The 19106-nt window shown below is 40.1% G+C and overlaps 1 protein-coding gene across 2 annotated transcripts; it reads right to left on the bottom strand.

Annotated features, from left to right (window-relative positions):
- Window positions 1-4560: 4560 nt before the first annotated feature.
- ptchd1 (patched domain containing 1) lies at window positions 4561-15652 on the bottom strand. Of its 2 annotated transcripts, XM_026291735.1 has the most exons (5): window positions 15280-15652; window positions 14511-15089; window positions 10986-11700; window positions 6233-6951; window positions 4561-6099 (listed from the first exon to the last, which is right to left on the bottom strand). In XM_026291735.1, the coding sequence occupies exons 2-5, from the start codon at window positions 14922-14924 to the stop codon at window positions 4999-5001; spliced, it is 2949 nt and encodes a 982-aa protein (XP_026147520.1). In that variant the 5' UTR covers window positions 14925-15089; window positions 15280-15652; the 3' UTR covers window positions 4561-4998. The 2 variants fall into 2 exon arrangements, with proteins under 2 accessions (XP_026147520.1, XP_026147519.1); XM_026291734.1 differs by having other exon boundaries at window positions 14511-15652.
- Between the last annotated feature and the right edge of the window lie 3454 nt (window positions 15653-19106).

The raw sequence follows: 19106 nt of genomic DNA, 5'->3' as shown, positions 1-19106 counted from the left end.
ATTAAGACAATGTCGAATGCTTCTGGCACTCTCTCTAGAAGAAAACTGAGGGTCTAGCAGTCAGACAAAACATTCAGGTACAACAGATTCAGTTTTATGGCAAATATCCCAGAGTAACATCCTATTTCTCTACGTGTATGCATCTATATAAACTATTGTAAGTTACCCAGAATAAAAGGGTCACGATACAGTAAATGCCAGTGTTACTTATTAAACCCATAGACAGTTTACACCGCAGAAACTTACCCAGAATATGAGGAACCTCAGACTGCCTCAGTCCTAAATATCAAGGTTTGGATGTGCCATGATACATATATAGTCTACAAGAGGATGAATACTGCAGACTTTTCCCATAATGTCTGACTGATGCTCACGTTTTTGGTTTTTGGTGACATATCACAACCACAGATGGACGGTTTGTCATAAAATGTGATACACAGATTTGTAGCGCAAATTGCAGTCCTTTCAGCCACTTTAGTGGAAAAAATGAATGAATGAATGGACTAATTAAATTGTATGAACAGCAATGCACAAGGTATTACCTGCAAACGCCTGTAACTAGTTATAAATCAATAGTTTATCTCTTAAAAATATGTATAATATATGTATATATTGCATATGCATATGTATCATATTGCAATATGTATGTCAATAAACATATCACTGCCATCAGAATGACAAGTCTTTGTGTATTTGTTTGTTGCTGTTGTTGACGTCAATATGACAGTCTGTCAATATGACAGTCTGTAAAGGACTTTTTGATGTGAACTCAGATTTTGGTGACAGTAATTGAAAATGCACAAGGCTGTAGTTTTTCTCTATGGCATATATCAATTTCACCAATAAATCTTTAATTTTTGCATGTATGGACACTGTATATATGTATACTATAGGTATGCACATACAGTATGCACTTTGTTGGATTACCTATCTGTTTTGGCTGCTCTGTTGACCAACTTCAGCTACTGAAATCATTGTGTTGTGCTTTGTCTATGTATGCTTGCCATTGCAAGGTTCGTGAGATGCATCAGTTATTTTAGAGAAGCGGTTAGTCAGATGATCTTACATTTCACACATCATTCTTCATTATTTAGACTTCAGACTTTAGATTTCGACTTCTGCAAAAAGAAAAAAATGGTTTAATAGAAATGCATAAATATGTGATTGACAGATTATGATTGGTTCAACCATTTTGCATGCATTGACTGCTGCAACTAACTAATTTAACAGAGAACATCAGAGAGTATTCACTGATCAGCCATAACATCATGACCCCTGATTTTCTTGTTACAATGACACAGTGGCACTAGGTGAACATCCAGGCCTCAAAGTTGATGTGTTGGAAGCAGGAAAAACAGGCAAGCGTAAAGATCTGAGTGGCTTTGACAAGGGCCGAGCTGTGAAGGCTGGATGACTGGGTCAGAGCATCTTCCTAACTGCAGGTCTTGATGAGTGTTCCTAGTCTGCAGTGGATTAGTACCGACCAAAAGTTGTCTAAGGAAGGACAAACAGTAAACAAGCGACAGACTGATGAAGACCTAAGGCTCACTGATGATTAGATTGACCTAATCTAGACTGAACTTAAAATTTTATTAATCCTGTTATAAAAGATTTTATTTTGTTTTAGATCTTTGTTCAAATGTTTCAAAATAAGAAATACTGTAGATTGGTCTCTTTGTTCTGCAACTATACTACTAGATCACCATGTTCTGGCTGATGGTGTATATATATGACAGAATCCTGACGTGTTGTGCCGATAATGTTGTAGATCATTGAATAAACTTAGGCACAGCTCCTCTGTTGACACTGCCCCTGTGTGATAAAACGACATGATCATAAAGAGACTAAATAATACAAAACACTACAGAAAACACTACAGAGCTGCCAAAGTGATGCAAACTAGAAAGAGACAATAGCTGAATCAAAGGAGACATGAAATGATAAATTGATGACAAAAAGACAAAAAAAGAAAAAATAAATCACTTCCAGTTTTGCTACTGTGCAGGGAAAAAATCTGTTTTTTACATGTTTGTGTCAATGGGCCCAGTGTCTGTAATAGCAAAGAAGTGGAATTAGTAATAATCTGCATCTCAATTTCAACATGTTGAACTGTGGGAGGTGTGGTGGTTCCTACTGGCCTTGCTAGGATACTATGTGTTTCTGCCATAAAGTTCAGTCTGAAGTTTGACCAAATGAGCTTTTAGTTATTGTGTATGAAGTAGTTCTATGTTGCAGGATAGTATTGTTGAAACCACTTTCTTTTATTCATTGTTCGGAATTTTTCTCTAACGTAGCGTAAACTCAACACTGAAATTATACAGTTAGGTAGAAGCAACTTTCTAAAAAGTGAATTTACCTTTTCTACAGAGCAATAATAACACGCTTCATGTGTAGACTATATTGAGAAAAGAGCTCTGTTCTGCAATGTAACTGTATAAGTACGATGCTTTACAAAAGCAGCTCACAGTTTGGTGGTTGGAGGTCGTGCATGTGCTGTCTTGCCTGAACAATGCTTTCATTCAGGCAAGTGTCAGAGCAAAGCACGGGTTAACAATAGCAAGCACTCACATGCAAAGACTTTCAACCCCAGAGATGAATTCAGGAATAAAAGGCAGCAAGTTCCTTCAAGCACATAAACATCGGAAACACCGGAGCAGAACCATGAGCTTATCCTGCCATTTCTTTATGAATAAATTGCTCTGTTATAATGGAGGAATATTTTAAGCACACAGTGAATTCAGCATCACCTCAAACTCTGAGTGAATGAATATAGGCATGTTTAAAACTATAAATATTATGTTCTGGTCAGATCAAGAAGTGACTGATTTTTGAATTGATTAGCTACGATGCCTCCTCTCTAGATCTTATCCCTATTAGTGAAGGCACATATTGTGTCTCTTTGGATAAAACAATAGGTCAGTGTAATGTAATAATTGTTTTAAGCTGTTTTTTATTTGAAGGACATGTTTGAGTATCTTGTCTGTGTTTCTGTAATTGTAATACTTGTTTATATACTATATATATATCTTAATATTTGGTATTTAATAGGCCTATATAGCACTATACTATGTCTTTGTTCCAAAACCTGTGCAATAAATTTAAAATATGATTGGCAAAGACCAAAAAGACTGTTAGCTTTATGGCTGAAATGAATCTAGTTAGTCTTGGAATAACTTCCTTTATAAATACAATACTCATCCAAGAGGTACAGTAATCTATAAACAAACCTCAAGACTAGAGAAAAACTGAAGCACATATAAGGTTTTTTTTTTTTCATCAACTTGCACATGTCTTTTAGTTACTGACAGTCAGGAAGAAGTATAAGCTAACAACTAAAAAAATGCATTTAATAACACAGTGAAGCCTGAAAATCCTACAAGAACACTTAACTGTTAATACTGAGAAAAGATGAGTGAGACTATGGTTTAAAACGTGATATCACAACAGGGTTAAAAAAAAAACACCAAACAACTGGCAGCATCTGCAGACACATGCTAAACGATTTTATCTGATAGGTCTCATCACCAACTCATCCACACTGGAAAAGACTGGATCCCATTTGATCTGATCAGTCATCACACCCAAATCATTAGTGAAAAATTCATAATTGACCTTTGTCTTGAGTCATGCCAGTTAATTTAGCTTATATATGATACTGTAAACACACTTGAGAAGGCAAAGACTGAAGACTGACCTTGTGTTTAGAAATGTTATTGTTGAACCATCGTGAGTGAAGAGTGAAAACACTTCAAGAATGCACCGTTAAGCATTTTCACAGGGACTATTTCTTCTATAGAAAGTAGTTCCAGTGAAAAATGTTTGGTATAGGGAGCAGTAAACAAACTGGACTTTTAGAAATGTCAGAAGCAGATATCTCAAACAAAACCAACATTGGTTTTTGAATATTCAACATACTGAACTCTTTAATTTCTACTACAAGAATTGTGGCCTATGAGTAACTGTCAAAAATAATAATAATGATAATTCTGTTTTATTTATTGTTTGAACTGAAGCTAAAGAAAGAATAGATATGACTAATTTGTTGTTGGGTGTTTTTAGACACCTAAAAAATATTTTACAATCAAAGTTGTATCAAAGTTTCAAAGGGATCAAAATGTGTGGTAGATACATAATTCAAGCCCTGACATGGGGCCGATTTACACTCTGGGGATATTTGTCTTGGGACTGAGGGTCCGAGAAAGGTTTTGGATGTGACCACTATGTTAGGGTACATAATATGCTAGCAATTTTTAAAATGGGGTATGTGCAATGAAAATTACTGTATAATATATAATTTCTATGTCCATATGATGACTTTATGTCCATATGATGACTTTGATTTGTAATTGTATGTCTTGTTTTTAATTGTATATATTTGGACACTTTCTTATCTTCACATATTTGTCTGTGAAATACACAAATATGTGTGGGCACATGTTAAGAACCTGTTAGTATTTTAAAAAGATAAAACTACTTCAGAACCATTTTTAAAATTTGACTTTATTTGTCCAACAATAAAAGAAATAAAAGAAATACAGATGTCATACAGATGATTGCCTCGTGTTATTGTAGCTGTATTTGTGTTGGACAGAAAGCCAGAGCCAAACAATTTGATTGGATTAATAAGCATGTAAGTTTGGTGATGTGAAAAGTGTGGCACATCCTTAGTGGTAATGTCACATCTAGGCCTGACCACAGCTGATCCAGATTTACATGCTACACAGCACTAGCAACAATCAGGTAACCATGGAAACCCATCTTTTGCTCTCCTCCTATTTACTAGCCTCCCATTCTCCTTCACTTGTATGAATCTGTCATGACCTGACTCTGTTTTCCTTATTGTTTTTTCAATGACACTCTCCTTTTCTTCCTGTCTTTACACATATCAGCATTCTTGTCTGCAGCATGTAAAGCAGCTGTGCATGCTACAATGAACCAATTCCCAGACAGCAGTAACCATGGCAACCAACGGGCCGTAAAATAAGCACCATCCCATGCTCAGACAGTGGTGATTTGGTCCACCACTCGGGTGCTGTCATTCATTTCAACACATTCTACTTCCTGTCTCTGCCCACCTCCTCCAGGCCGGTGGCCCCGGCTCTTGGAGGGTGGCAGGAAGGTCAGGAGCGTGGGGAGGAATGCCAATGTGTGCAGGGCCGAGCAGGCTGCTGTGAGTGTGAGGCACCGAAACAGTGTGCATGTGAGGTTGGAGCGTACAGAGCCAACAGGCACCAGGGCGACACTGTAGCAGATGAGCGTCTGTAGAGAGGGAACCCCATGTCTCTCTAGCGCCACTCTCACCCAGCGAGTCCTGCTTTCACCTCGACCTGAGGCAAAACCACAGAGGAGAGGACCACTGCAGTCTGCTGAGTGTCCCAAAGCTGAGATCAGACACAACACGGACATGCAGTCTAGCTCCACACCCCATAAGGTCATAAAGCCCAGTACTCCAAACTGGACAGAGAGCAGGGTGAGGCCCAGCCACACAGAGACCAGAGGCTCCACCACGGCTAGAGAGGACAAACCCAATAGGAAAAGCACTGCCAGCAGTGAGTGTCTGAGAGGGGAGCTGACTGCGGTAGCATAGCGGTCCAAGTAGACAAAAGAGGGGTTGAAGATCAAAAAACGAACTCGTGAGGTCAGTGACAAGCGTCGCAGTGTATCCAGCAGAACTGACATCTCCTCACGCTTGTTCTCTGTCGTCTTGGCGATTAAGAAGATTCGGGAAGCTGCAACATCAGGCTCCTCACCCTGACCACGCTCTGCAAATATGATGTCATCAGCGAAGTGGGCAAATTGCTGCTCACGAAGGAAGGACTGGCGAAGTGTGCGGGTGAAGTTTTCTCGTGGTTGGCTGGTAGACTCGTTGCGGTCTGACAGGTAGTTCAGGTAAGCCTCTAACCAACTGATTCGCTGGAAGCCTTTGGCGTACTCCAGCAGGTCCCGCTGCACTGAGGCATTCCAGTATGGGGCACTTTCGTAGATATAAAATCCAATGACAGGAGAATACGAACTGAAGTAACGCTGCTGGGCACGGGTGTACAACACTGTTGCCGTGTCAGTGGCAACTAATGCACTGGGGTCTGAACCCTGGGTCACCTGTTGTCAACAGAAACATACGTGTTATGATTAAACGGTGCATTTGTGTGCTCATTATATATTTGACAGTGACTGTGTGTCTACAGTCTAGTGAAAAAAACAGTTCATTGTGATGTGTGTGTGTGTTTCTCACCTGTAGGAAGCCCATCAATCCAAAGGAGATGTAAATCAAGTACAGCAGAACAACAAAGGGTTTGACGTAAGTATTAGTGATCCAGTCTCCATAGCAACGCCTCACACACCCCAGCAAAAGGTGAGAGTCCTGAGGATGAGGGTCCATGCTAGCTGTGGAGTGTGTATGAGGGTATGAAGGTGTGTGGGTGGAGTTAGCCACATGACTGTGTCCAACTGGGTTGTTTGCAGTGTGTGGGTGTGTGTGCGCATGTGTGTGAGTAAGGCTAGGATTTGGTGGGTGAGCATGGCTGTGACTGACCCCATGCTGCGGGTTAGTTATTTGAGTCTCATCCTGGTAACGGGCATACATTAGACATCTGTACCAGGCTGGTTTAGAGTCCAGGCAGTCCGGTTTGGGGACTCTCCGGCAAAAGCAGCCATGTCTGTACCCAGTTTCTAAGTATCCTGTGAACACCAGACAGGAACTGTAGAAGGACAACATGTAAAAATAGCTGATGGCGATGGCTAGTGTGGCGGTGCGGCAGAAGAGCCGGACAGCCTCCATGTTGGTGAGCGGTGAGGCAGCCAGGCCGAGGGTCATCAGGTGCAGAGTGGTGGAACCAGAGAAACGCAGCATGACATCCTCAAAGACACTCGCCACACGTTCCTTCACATGCTGGTCCTCCCGGGTTCTCCTCCATGACGACAGCATCTCAAAAGAGCCGAAGAGCCCATGTCCTGATGGGAAGCAGAAACAGAAATGCAGGATTTACATTACATTGTGGATGAAACATTAAATTTACAGTTTGGCTTTAAGGTGACTGTTCTATATTACCAATAAACTTTACTCAAGGAGAAGTACAAACTGGACACCATGATGACTAAAACATTGATCGGCGAGAGTCTGTAAAAAAGAAAATCCCATGCTCTTGATTACAGTTTGTCTGTCGATAAAGGGAGACTGGCGATAAACGGAACTACAATGAACACGGCAGTGGGATGTATAGGGCGCAATGCATGCTGGGTGATTTTTCACCTTGGAAGTGTTTGGGAATCAAACGTCCTTTTCACCATTTTCTCCAGTCAGAGGGCATTAATAATTTTTGCAGTAGTATTAAATGGTCATTTATGTAGCAGTGAATGTTTCCTTCCTTTAAAGCAGCACTATTACGTTTTATATTAAGGGATGATCAATGAAAAGTTATAGAAATGGTCAGACACACAGACCCAACTCACTGGTTTACGTCTCACTGCAGCAGGCAAACCAAAAGAAAAAAAAGAAAATTAAAATAAACTCCAATAAGCTGTGCACGCTCTTTGCCATGAATGCTTTCATTGTTCTCTGTGTTGTCCTTAGTATATTCATTGAGGAATCACAATATCCCAATAACTCAGCCGACTTGATTTTGAATTTGTTCACTCTATTGAGACTGTCTTCCAGTAAAAATCTAATTTATATGCTGATTGTACCAACAGCTTTTTTACGACAAACAGTATTAATATTAATTATGACACAGACAAAAGAGGAAGACAGATGACATAGTATACAGAACGACATAGTCCGTGTTATGATGCTCTTGGGGTGGATGGAGGGACCAGAAAACATATGTCTTTAACTCCAGGGCCTGGGGTTCAATTACTGTGTGAAACAGGTACATTTACTGGTGGTACAATCATAGGTTGTATAGAGCGTATGGTTGTTCCCAGGTCAGTGTGACACTGGAGGAGTACAGATGTTTGTCACATTCTAAGGCTATGACAAGGAATTGCTGTTTAGGTTCAATAGTAACATCACACTTTAAACCTGTTTGAACTGAAAATAATGAGAATGACAGATGACAAGGAAATGCAATTTTCTTGTGACTTTCACAACCCCTGTGGAGAAATTGAAGAAAAAAAAAAAACCACTAGATGGTCCAGTGAAACTCAAAACAAACTCCATTAACCGCTTCACATCACCAAAACACTTCCAAACAGAAATGCCTTGCCATGAATGTGATTGTATATGCTGTATCCATGTATTTGTGCATGGCCAGTCTCATGATATGTGTTAATTTGAATGCAGTTAATGGTTTGCAATGGTTTCCTCTTTCATGATTGCCATGTCATTCCTGAGTCAGCAGTGACCCATGTCCCCTCTCTCAACTGACTTTACATGGTGAAACACTTAACACCTTAGAAGAAGCATATTGTAGGGACACTTAAGGAGTGGGTGCAACTGAGAGTTTTGAGATCTTTTGTCTGTGTATGCTTGAGAGAGTGGGAATTAGTGAATGACAGGAAAAGAGGTGGTGAGGTTAATGTTGCAGAGAATGCAGATATGAAAGGAAAGAGAGCCTAGGGACATCACTTGCTCAAGGATTTTGACATTAACCAGCTTGAGACAGACTAATGGGCAACCATGGATGAACACAGACAGAGACATTCAGGCTCTAAAACACAGAAAGATACCATTAATGATGTCTCTTTCATTAAAAAGATTTCAGCTGGTTTATGCTGTTGCTTAAGACTTGAATGACTATTTTTCATATTCACCCACACAAACATGAAGACTGGTAAACATTAGACAAGGAACTGATGATTATTTGTATTATCAATTAATCTGCCAAATATTTTTTGCATATTCATTTTGTCACTGACATCAAATCACAGTGCCCATTGAGGATCATGTCATACAATCTTCTTCATAACATCTGATCAGTCACTGAAACCCACATTTGCACAGATAATCCTTCTGCCAAGTCAGAAGCACTTACCTGTTTTTCTGTGCAAGATTGTACAAGAATTGTGTTTGGTATTGTTTACGAAGACCACAACTACGCCTTCTGTAATAGGTAGTCTAAATGAGTTATAGAATAACCCATTTTTACCCCATTTCCACCATCAACATCCATTTGCACCTTGTACCAGATTTGCAAGTTAAAAAGTCACATGTTTTAGATCAGACACACATTTCTTACATCTTGAACATACAGCGTTTGTCCATATTTCTGTTTTTTTCTTCTTCTCCTCACTGTTCCTCCTACATTTTTTGTTTGCCTCCCCCCTGCCTGCTTGTCTGTCTCAGTAACAGTTTAGCTTCATAGTTGTAGTTGTAATCTGAGGTCCTATCACACATTGATACATTTCATCAACCCCCCTCTTGGACTCTATTTCCCCTGTCTGATTTGTTCTCTCTGCAGTTATTTTAAGCCTAAGTGCAGCCTTTCCACATTATATAGTAATTAGGGTATAGACTGTGTGTGAGGGCTTACATACAGCACATTAATATGCAAGCATTCAAGATAACTGCCATACGCCTTCACACATATGGCATGTATTTCAATTCCTCATTTGTTCATTTTTAATTTAGTGTCTGAACTTTTTCTCCCTGCTCTTCTTTTTTATTTTATCTCTCTCTCTTTATCTGAATACTCAAATGCTGATAAAAGTTTATATTCTACATGCAAGCTGCTAATTAGTATTGGAGATAAACTGATACACTTTAAACTGCTCCGCCTTCAACATCAGGGGTGATTAGTCAAATTCCTTCACCCTGGCACATACAAATCTGAAAATGAAACATAATGCAATGTTAGTAGGAATATTTTTTTTTTTACAATATTGCTTGATAAAGTTAATTTCCAGTCCTGTATGAATAAGTCTGGGGACAAAATGTTATTCTCAAGTGCAGATACTAGGTAAAGCTAAGACACTGCACAGGGCTGTCATGCTCCCAGGCCTCTGGTAATAGACCAGATTTTCAAGGAGAAAAAGCCCTCCCACAGGGCGAATGGGGAATTAATGTTAGGCCAATGCAGATTATAAATGTTTAAATTTGTCATTTAAACATTTCTCATCAAATCTGCAGTTAATATCCAGTGTAACTGGTGGTGTTATACACCTCATCGCAGACATATAACAGTCATGCATGTTGTGATATGTCTGAAGTTCTAACCATGGCCACTCAAGTGATTAGACCATCCTGTTCTTTCTCATAGTGGAGCTCACACTTGGTATTTCTTCCTGTGCTCCAAATGTCAGACATGACAGTCGGTGGTAAATCATGTTCTGCCAGGTGCCTGTCTGACCAGATTTTACTTGAGCAACTTATGTACAGGTTGGTAAAAACAAGGTCTTCAGCAACAAAAGTCACATCTGATGACGCATTGTGGACAAAAGGCCCATATATATGCAGAGCAGCTAATTAGGGAAATGGGAACGGGTGAGCAGGTGGCTCTGGGAGTCAAGTGACTGTGAAAAGAAAGGCCAAAGACTTGTTAAGATGTATAACTGTTATGCAATCCTAAATGAATAACTCATTTTTCAGAACTTTCAGTTTTTGCCACCAGTCAGAAAATGTGTTATGAATGTGTTAAGCTATCCTCCCCCTCATTAAATCAAGTTAATGTCCCACAACTTGTCAGTCATCATGATGATTTGTCTACTTTGAAATGGCATCAAGCCTGAGGGTGGCATCTGTAAAACCCATCACAGGTACTGAACAAACAGACAGTGAACACATGCAGCTTGCTATATGATGGAGTGTTCACAGTTTTTTCCACCTGTCATGTGTTAGCTTTGCTAGTCTTTAATTTTTGTGTGATTTATGTATTATCCGACCTTGGTGCAATCAGCAACCCTAGGTTCAGGTAAAATTTCTTGAAATTTACTGAAAGGCCAGTTCCAGACAAATGGAGGATGAAGACATGGACATACAGACTTAGACTCAAAAGGTAAAACATATCTTGTATTTTTTATTTTACTATCCAAGATATTGGTTTTAAACCTACCAAGCATGACGAAAGGGATGCCCAGGTATGTTGAGTTGTAGGTGGCTCCTGTCAGGTTAAGTATCCCAGCTGCAGTGAGGCCTGACAATGTGACTGACAGCAAAGCTAGTAGTCCCAACCAGGGTTTGGACCTCACACAGTCCCTCATAGAGCAGCAGAGGACAGCCAGCATGCCACACACACCCAAGCTCGCCAACAGGGGACGGCGTGCCAGCACTGAAGAAAACTGGAAATCTGTCCTCAGAGAAGCGGAAGTGGTAGGATAGAGTCCCAGTTTAGGGTGCAATGCTGCAAAATGCTGCAACTCTGCACAGAAGGCCTTTTCCCATTGACTAGCCACCCGGTCCATCAGACTGCCTCGAGCTTGGAGGTAGTAGGTGAGCTGCAACGCTCGTGCAGAACGTACGCCTTCGCCCCTGGCTCCTGTACCCGACCCTCGCACCGCACCACTGGGACCCCAGCCCTGCACGCCACCCAGCTGGTGGCCAATGTACGCCTGCCGCCCATCTGCCAGCTGTGTAATTGGGTACCGCAGGATTGGGACGGAGCGGTTCAAGGTGCGAGCTGATTGTATCTCTTCCATGGCACGAATAATATCATCAATGATGCAGACGTTCTTGTCATCAGGCAGGCAGAGGTAGGAAAAGGAGTAGTTGAAGCTGTTGGAGCCTGTTGCCGGGACCGTCACCTGCATCTGGTAGATCCGCCTGTGAAGCTGTGTGCAGAGAAAACACACTCACACAACAAAGAAGTTTGTTAAGTTGGCTTTTCAGTGGCCAAATTTGAAAAACTGGATAAACTATACAGTGTGTCAGTTGCTCATTCACCTACTTTGTTTCTCTAGATATTTGTGTGAATAAAATTTAGAAATGTATGTGGGAGTGTGCGTGTGTCTATGAGCGTGTGTCCGTTTCTATGGTGGCAGGACAACAGCGCCAGCATCCACTGTGCTGGTTACCAAGCAACAGGCCTGATGCCAGTCACTGCCACAGTGAACCTCGGCAGAGCTGTCTCCCCCCCAGTGTACTGCAATGACTTCAGAAAGGGAGGGTATGTGTGTGTGTGTCTGTGTGTGTGTCTGTCTGTAGTTATGTCTATCAAAAATTGATTTGCTTTAAACGTTACACCATCCAATCCTGAGATGTAAGTACAAAATTCAACATTTAATTTATGCCACATTTAGTGCCAAATTATTCTTCTGGGTTGCCAGTTTTCTGATACAGCAACAAAATTCTGATCAAAGTGGAGACATTTCAGTGTCATTCACCTTTTTTAGTTTTGTGTTTCAGCTGATCATATTTGAAAAATATAAGCCTGTTTTATATCTGTGGTTACAGACATACAATACCAATCAAATGTTTGGGGCAAACCAAATTTTCCAGTTGTTACTGAAATGAATGTAGTTTACTATAATGTTTCAATGTGGGATCTTTTCATTTAACTAAATTTAATCCAAATACTTGACTCATTCAAAAACCACGTCATTGTTACTATAGCTGAATCCAAATATTGCTGGGATAGATAGCACAGCTGTATAAGTAGCCACAAATGTGTTGCACTTGTAGGTTTCTTTGCTTTCAATCTTCACCTGGAGAGTCTGTGCTGCCGTTCATCATTTGAAGTAACTGCCCTGTTCTTTTCTTACACAGTCTGCAAATACTTTTGTCCTCATTATCCTGACTCCCTGTGCTCATCGTCTCTTCCTCGTCATTATAATTGTAAAATACAGTACTACTTCGTGCTGTGCCGTATTGTCCAAATAATGCTTCAGAGGATCCAACAGTCTTGTCTAGCATTACCTTCATACAGACATAGTTTTTTTTTCAGTACTCAGTAAATGTTGGGATACTTGAAGGACGTATTTGCAATACTTTGTAAGGCTTAACTTCCTTCCAATGCTACAGAAAAGACGAGGCAGTTCAAAACTTCTGCAACGTACCATTTAATGTTAATTACTGGACTTGAACTGCTTAAATGTTGTTAACTGAAAAAAAGTTAGGTGTCAATAAGGAGGTTACCCCAAACTTTTGAATTATAAATGTCTGCAGTTATTAGTTATCTAAAGTATTAATTCCTCTGCTAAAAGATATGAATTGTAAATAGATTTTGATAATGTGTTTTAAATGTTAGTGAAGCAGTATTGCTGCTAAGATTTGGCTAATGTGGACACCATCTTTAATTTGTATTTTTATCTATAGCAATATTCAAATTTGTGATTTCTCCAGATTGAAACATTTTGCATGTTATAAATGAAAACATACCTGTGCTTATATGCTTACAGCTCTCTGGAGCTAAATACCATTGTCAGCCATTGCTCAAATTGTTAATTCTGAAAGACTGGTATTTAGCAGGAATGATGTTTGTAACATTCACCATCATCTTAGTCTAGGAGTTTGTGATAAATTTTCCTTTTCCTGTGAGTAAGTATAATGCAATAAGTGGCAATATCATATCAGACTAAAGTACAGTATTTCAAAGCACAGCTAGTGCAAGGGAGAAACATGAGATCAAAAACCAGCTTTCTGAAACTGACAAAGCCTGGTATGTATTTGGTCTTTTTCAGAATAAAGAGCATATTTTGATTTATAATAGTACAGAGTGATATAGAGTAAATGCCCATCATAGAACAGAAGGGATTACCTTTTTTTCATTGATGCTTTAATAGACTAGAATACAGTGCAGTCAGTTTTTACTCACAATTATTACTCTTAGTGCAAAAGTAAACCCTAGTTCACACTCATTTTCTGTATGTACTTTTTTTTCCCCACAAAAGCCACACGTGCCTCCATGCAACAAGTTCAGACCCATTTAAATAAGGATCTTGAAATGCTTTTTTTGGATGTAAAAACTCACAGTCTCGAGCAGACAAGGCAGGCGAGTGGAGGGAGAGAAAAAAGGAAACTAAGGAAACAATCTTGAACCTTGCAGATGACATGTAACAGTGTAAGATTATATAACAGCGATTTTCACAGCACTCTCTTTTTGGCACCAATCTGTCTCTGTCTCTGGCAGTAGTCTACACTAACATAACTCTGGCAGTCTTTTTTTGTATAAATCTCTATGTAAAGTGAATGGCAGCAAGCATATTTGACAGGTACACATAGAAACATGTATAGACATGGTACACAGTGAAGCACATTGCCTCAGGTACATTAGTCAGCATGTAGAAATTGCAACCACATAACTTTATTAAATGATTTGATTAATTGCTCCAAAGGTGTGAGGCCAAGGCTCATAAATCTGTTGAGGAAGACAGAGGTCTCCTCACTGCAGCTGACTCAACTTTTGTAGATAAAATGCTGTGCTGCACAACTACACCTGCGGTCAGTGTATTGTCTGAAATGGTGCCATGTTGTTACTTTTATTATTGTGTCTTAATAATCTGTGTTCTTGTAGTTTTCATTGTATAAACGCGTTTTGGTTTCTTCCACTTCATTTGGTGGTTTGTTTTTATCTGTGCCCATTTAAGTTAATTGACTTCACATGAGATGTTTTTAGTTTTAAAGTGAGCGTGAGCGTGTATACCTTAAGTATGGAGTCCAGGTGAACCGGGTCCAGCACGCTCCCTTTTCGAGTGGTGACGATCACGCGACCGTATCGGTTCGGCGTCTGCAGGTCGGAGTAGAGCGCATGTTTGGAGCGGTTCACGGGGAACAGGCTGTCCACCAGGTTGCCCTCTATCTTGGCCAGGCTGTGTTTGGGGGCAAGCAGGCTCTCCACGTCCTCCTCCACGCGGTACCGGCTGAAACTGGCCCCTAGCAGGATGGAGATGAGCACAGGAGCCGAGGCGAAGAACACCGGGTGGCTCGCCACGAACCGGCCCAGCGAATGGAAAGAGGTCCTCAGGCCCCCGTGCAACACCTGGCGCAGCATCTTAGCGCGCGGCCGTGGCTCGAGCCTCTCCCACCGACCGGAAAGTCCCGGAGCACTGCTGGGCATCAGGGGCTGCCGGACGCATCGGTGGTCTCCGTCGCTGTCTGTCTGGGTGAGGACAGGTGACACCGGGTGATAGGAGGATTTGTCCACCGGAGCAGGAGGTCACCAGCCAGGAAAAAAATCCACCTTTATGCGGTTACAGGGGCACTACTTGGCTTTTCTCATCCACTAGAATAGTGCAAAGGACAGAAAGCTGCTATGAGCCAGAAACCCTCTGCCCTGCAGTTAGAAAGCATATTTATACCCTTTACATCTAACAGCCGCTGCCCTGCTATGCTCAGTACCTTCTGCAAGCTGCATGGCTCTGTGCGCAACACAAAAACTGCAGAGTTCCACTTGAACTGCGGGTTGTACATACCTAAAGAGGGTAACTGGGGGCCCGACCCGGTGACGACGGAGATCATGTAGACAAAGACGCAATTCTACGGACTGTCCGTGCGTCCAGCTCCACCCTACATCAACAAGTCACCCCACAACCTGTCGAGATGGGAGTCGCAAGATAAGTCACGCGGGGTGCACGCACCCGAGATGCCGGTGGAGCTGTTTGTGAAATCAGCAAAATCTGGGGTTTCTCTGCGGCACAAAGGCTTTATCTGTCGTCCGCACTCTCATCTCCTCATCTCCCCTGTGGTTTGGTGGAGCCCCTGATCGTCCACCACCGGGCTGCTCTCTCAGCAGCGACTGCTGTAGCTACTCGTTGGGACGGCACGTTAGTAATTACCGGCTTAACAAACCAGAGACTCTCTCTCTCTCTCTCTCCCTCTCTCTCTCTCCCTGTCCTTTCTTTTCTCTCTCGCACCGCCTTCACCACCAGCTCTGATCCCGTTTTCTGTCGCGCCTCTAGCCGCTACAATGCAGAGAAAAAAACTGTACTTTCATAGTGAGTGAGTTGCATCCTGTGTATGTGTGTGGCAAAGGACGTGTGAATTATTATATCTAGGCATTTATTACAAAATGAAACGTTTGATAGTCATAATAATGTTTGATAGGCTGTTAGACTATTATCCATCTCTATATATGTCGCCCGCAAATACCCTAATGATCCACAACACTTTATCATTTAGGCTTATAGTTAGTGTCATAAATTGCTATACAGACTATAATAAAATCTAAGTATTTAATATATTTGTTATCAATAAATATTCTCTGGGGTTTTCATGGAAATGAAAACGTCAACAATAAACTCATTTGCTTTATTTTAGGTTTAGTTAGTATAATTAACTACTAACTAAACCTAAAATAAAGCATTACGTTTATAATATAATCAGATACAGCTGTAATAAGAAAAACGCATAACAACCTAAAATGTCTTCATTATAAATGGTGTCATTGTTGATAGATACTGTCTTTAAGCATTTTGTTACATAAATTGATTATAAATAATAAATGCAGGGGTATGATGATATTATGGTATAGTTCTGCTTACTGTGATATTCATATGTGGACTTCATGGGATGCTTAGATTAAATGTCATTGTATAGTTATTATAAAGCATTGTAGTTATTGTTAGCAATTGGCCAAATGAAGCAGGATTTGATAAAACACTTCATGTTTTTCTTTTATAATTTCATTCCGTCATATCTGTCATTTAATTTTTCATATACAATAACATACGAGCAGTATTAGGTGCTATTGTGAAGCTATTGTACAACCTGTTGCCACAGAAACCAGACAAATTACTTTGTTTTCCACAAGTCATGGTTGTCATGGCAATGGTGATGCCACCCATCCCATCCACATCCACATTCACATCCTCTCTCTCTCTCTCTCTCTCTCTCTCTCTCTCTCTCTCTCTCTCTCTCTCTCTCTCTCTCTCTCTCTCTCTCTCTCTCTCTCTCTCTCTCTCTCACACATACAAAAACACACACCTGCTGACTCCCAATCTGCTTCTGGTGTGGAGGTCTCTGATATAGGGACATTAAAAGCAAAAGAGACACACTGAGAGCACAGTAAGTGGTGATTATGATTAGTTCAGACAGACCAAGATCATATTCTTTCACAGGAACCGAACAGTCTGTCCAACTGTCTGTCTCTGCTTTTAGACGAATGAAATAAAACCATCTGTCTGCAAAGGATCACCTTCCTGTCCCTAGATAACATAAATCCAAGACACTTTGGATGAAAAACATCCACACACAATAACATTGGAGTTGTTCTACAGCTGAATTACAAAATGCAGGGATTCACAAAAAATAATGTTTTTTACAAACTAAAGGACTTTGGGTTATGTGTATTTTACAAAATGAAAGACAAGTACTTAAAATTATATATAAGGGTTGTTGCTATATCTGGCTCAACATTTATAGTAGGGGCTTTATCATACCACAAAATGATAAGACATTGTATATAATATGTTGTTATTAATCAAAGGATAGTTAAGACTTTCACAATAATAAGACTAGTTGGGTGATGTGACATTTCTGATATCTGTTTTCACTTCCGCCTACCCATACATGGCATTATGTATACTGTTCCTGTAGTAGTTGTAATGCACCACTTTTGTGTGTAATTTATCTTTATCTTTATAATGAGGGTTACAAAACTGAGTATTATGCACTGCATATAATTTCTCTTATTTACATTTTGGAATATAGTTGTCTCTTTGCATTGCATGTTTGGTTGTAGCTGATGAATTTTCTACTGTCAAACTGCTCTATTTTGAAACTTCCTTGATAATTTCCACCCCTACCTCGTATTGGGTTATGTTCTTTACACTTCAGCAATGATCCGTCAGTCAATCTCCCTTTTCTGTAGTGTTGCTGGTTTCTCTGTGGAATCTACACCCTGGATTATGTTGTTCCTATATTGTACATGTAGTGTGGAAAGATGCTGAGTAAATGCTGCTGCCTCTTTGCAAATCTTCTGGTCGTCTACAATGTAATAACCATAATTCCTCCCACTTACACTGAAAAATTGTGCTTAATCCATTTTCCTACACTTTTTGTCTTTTAGAGTTATGATGTAATAATAAACTTAAAGTCAAAGCAAGACAGTTTATTTAAATAGCACATTTTATACACAGAAGTAAGACAAAGTGCTTAACAGAGGCCAAGAACAACTTTAACACTAAAAAAATAAAGGTAAAAAAAGCATAAAATTAATTAGGGCAAAATAAACACAAAATAAATAATATTGTTGAAATGAAACAAAATACATCAAATGAAAAAGGTAAAGAAGAAGATCAGAGAAACAGCTGCAGAGCAATAAAAATTAAGTTAAGCTGAAATTCTCCAAGCAGTGCAGCAGAGAAACTAATAAGTCAAAGCTACAGGAAAAGAAGATTTTAGATTTTAAAGTGTTTTTGAGTTGAATCATCGCATCTAACTTCATCAGGAAACTGGTTCGATCTGTGTGCAGCACAGTCTCTAAAAGCAGCTTCACGCAGTTTGGTTCTGACTAAGGGTTCTACCAATTGGCAGTGCTGCAGGGTTTTTTACGGAAATGTGATTTGGCTCATTATCACTGACAAATTTATAAACTAGCAGTAGCACTTTAAAGTCTGTTCTGTAGGTAACTGGTAGCCAGTGTAAAGATTTGAGAACAGGAGTGATGTGCTTTGTTCTCCTGGTTCTTGTTATAACTCAATCTGAATAAGGTGAAGTTGTGTAACAGTCTTTTTGGGAAGACCAGACAAAAGCCTTTTACAGTAGTGATCCCTCAATTAAGACTTCTAACTTGAGTTTTGGGGTTTTTTGACTTTATAGGTCTGTAATGAAGTTCAACAATATATTTTATTCTGTCTTTCTTCTTACCAAAAACAATGTCTGTCTTGTTTTTATTAATTGATGGATTGAGGGAAATTTAATTGCAACAAAGTATGGTGACCTTCAACGGTCAATTTTTGGTCCGATACTATTTTCTGTTTACATGCTTCCTGTGGGTGTTGTCATCCACAGATATGGTGTCTCTTTCCATTGCTATGCTGATGACACACAACTGTACCTCCCTGTTAAGCCCACTGACCATAGCTCACTGAGTTCGCTACTGATGTGTCTGAATGATATTCAAAAGTAGATGTCATCTAATTTTCTTTCTTTAGTAAGACTGAAATTTTCATTATTGGCCCTCATAGTCTTACTGAACAAATAGCACTGGCTATGGGAACTCTATCACATTTTATTAAGCCCTCCACCAGAAACTTGGGTGTCATTTTTGAGTCCTTAAGAATCACGTCACTAAGCTTGT

This window comes from Mastacembelus armatus, chromosome 20, assembly GCF_900324485.2.
Source record: "Mastacembelus armatus chromosome 20, fMasArm1.2, whole genome shotgun sequence".
In the NCBI taxonomy this organism is placed as follows: domain Eukaryota; kingdom Metazoa; phylum Chordata; class Actinopteri; order Synbranchiformes; family Mastacembelidae; genus Mastacembelus; species Mastacembelus armatus.
The sequence above is the reverse complement of the archived record's forward strand: the minus strand, read 5'-3'. Positions and strand labels throughout refer to the sequence as shown.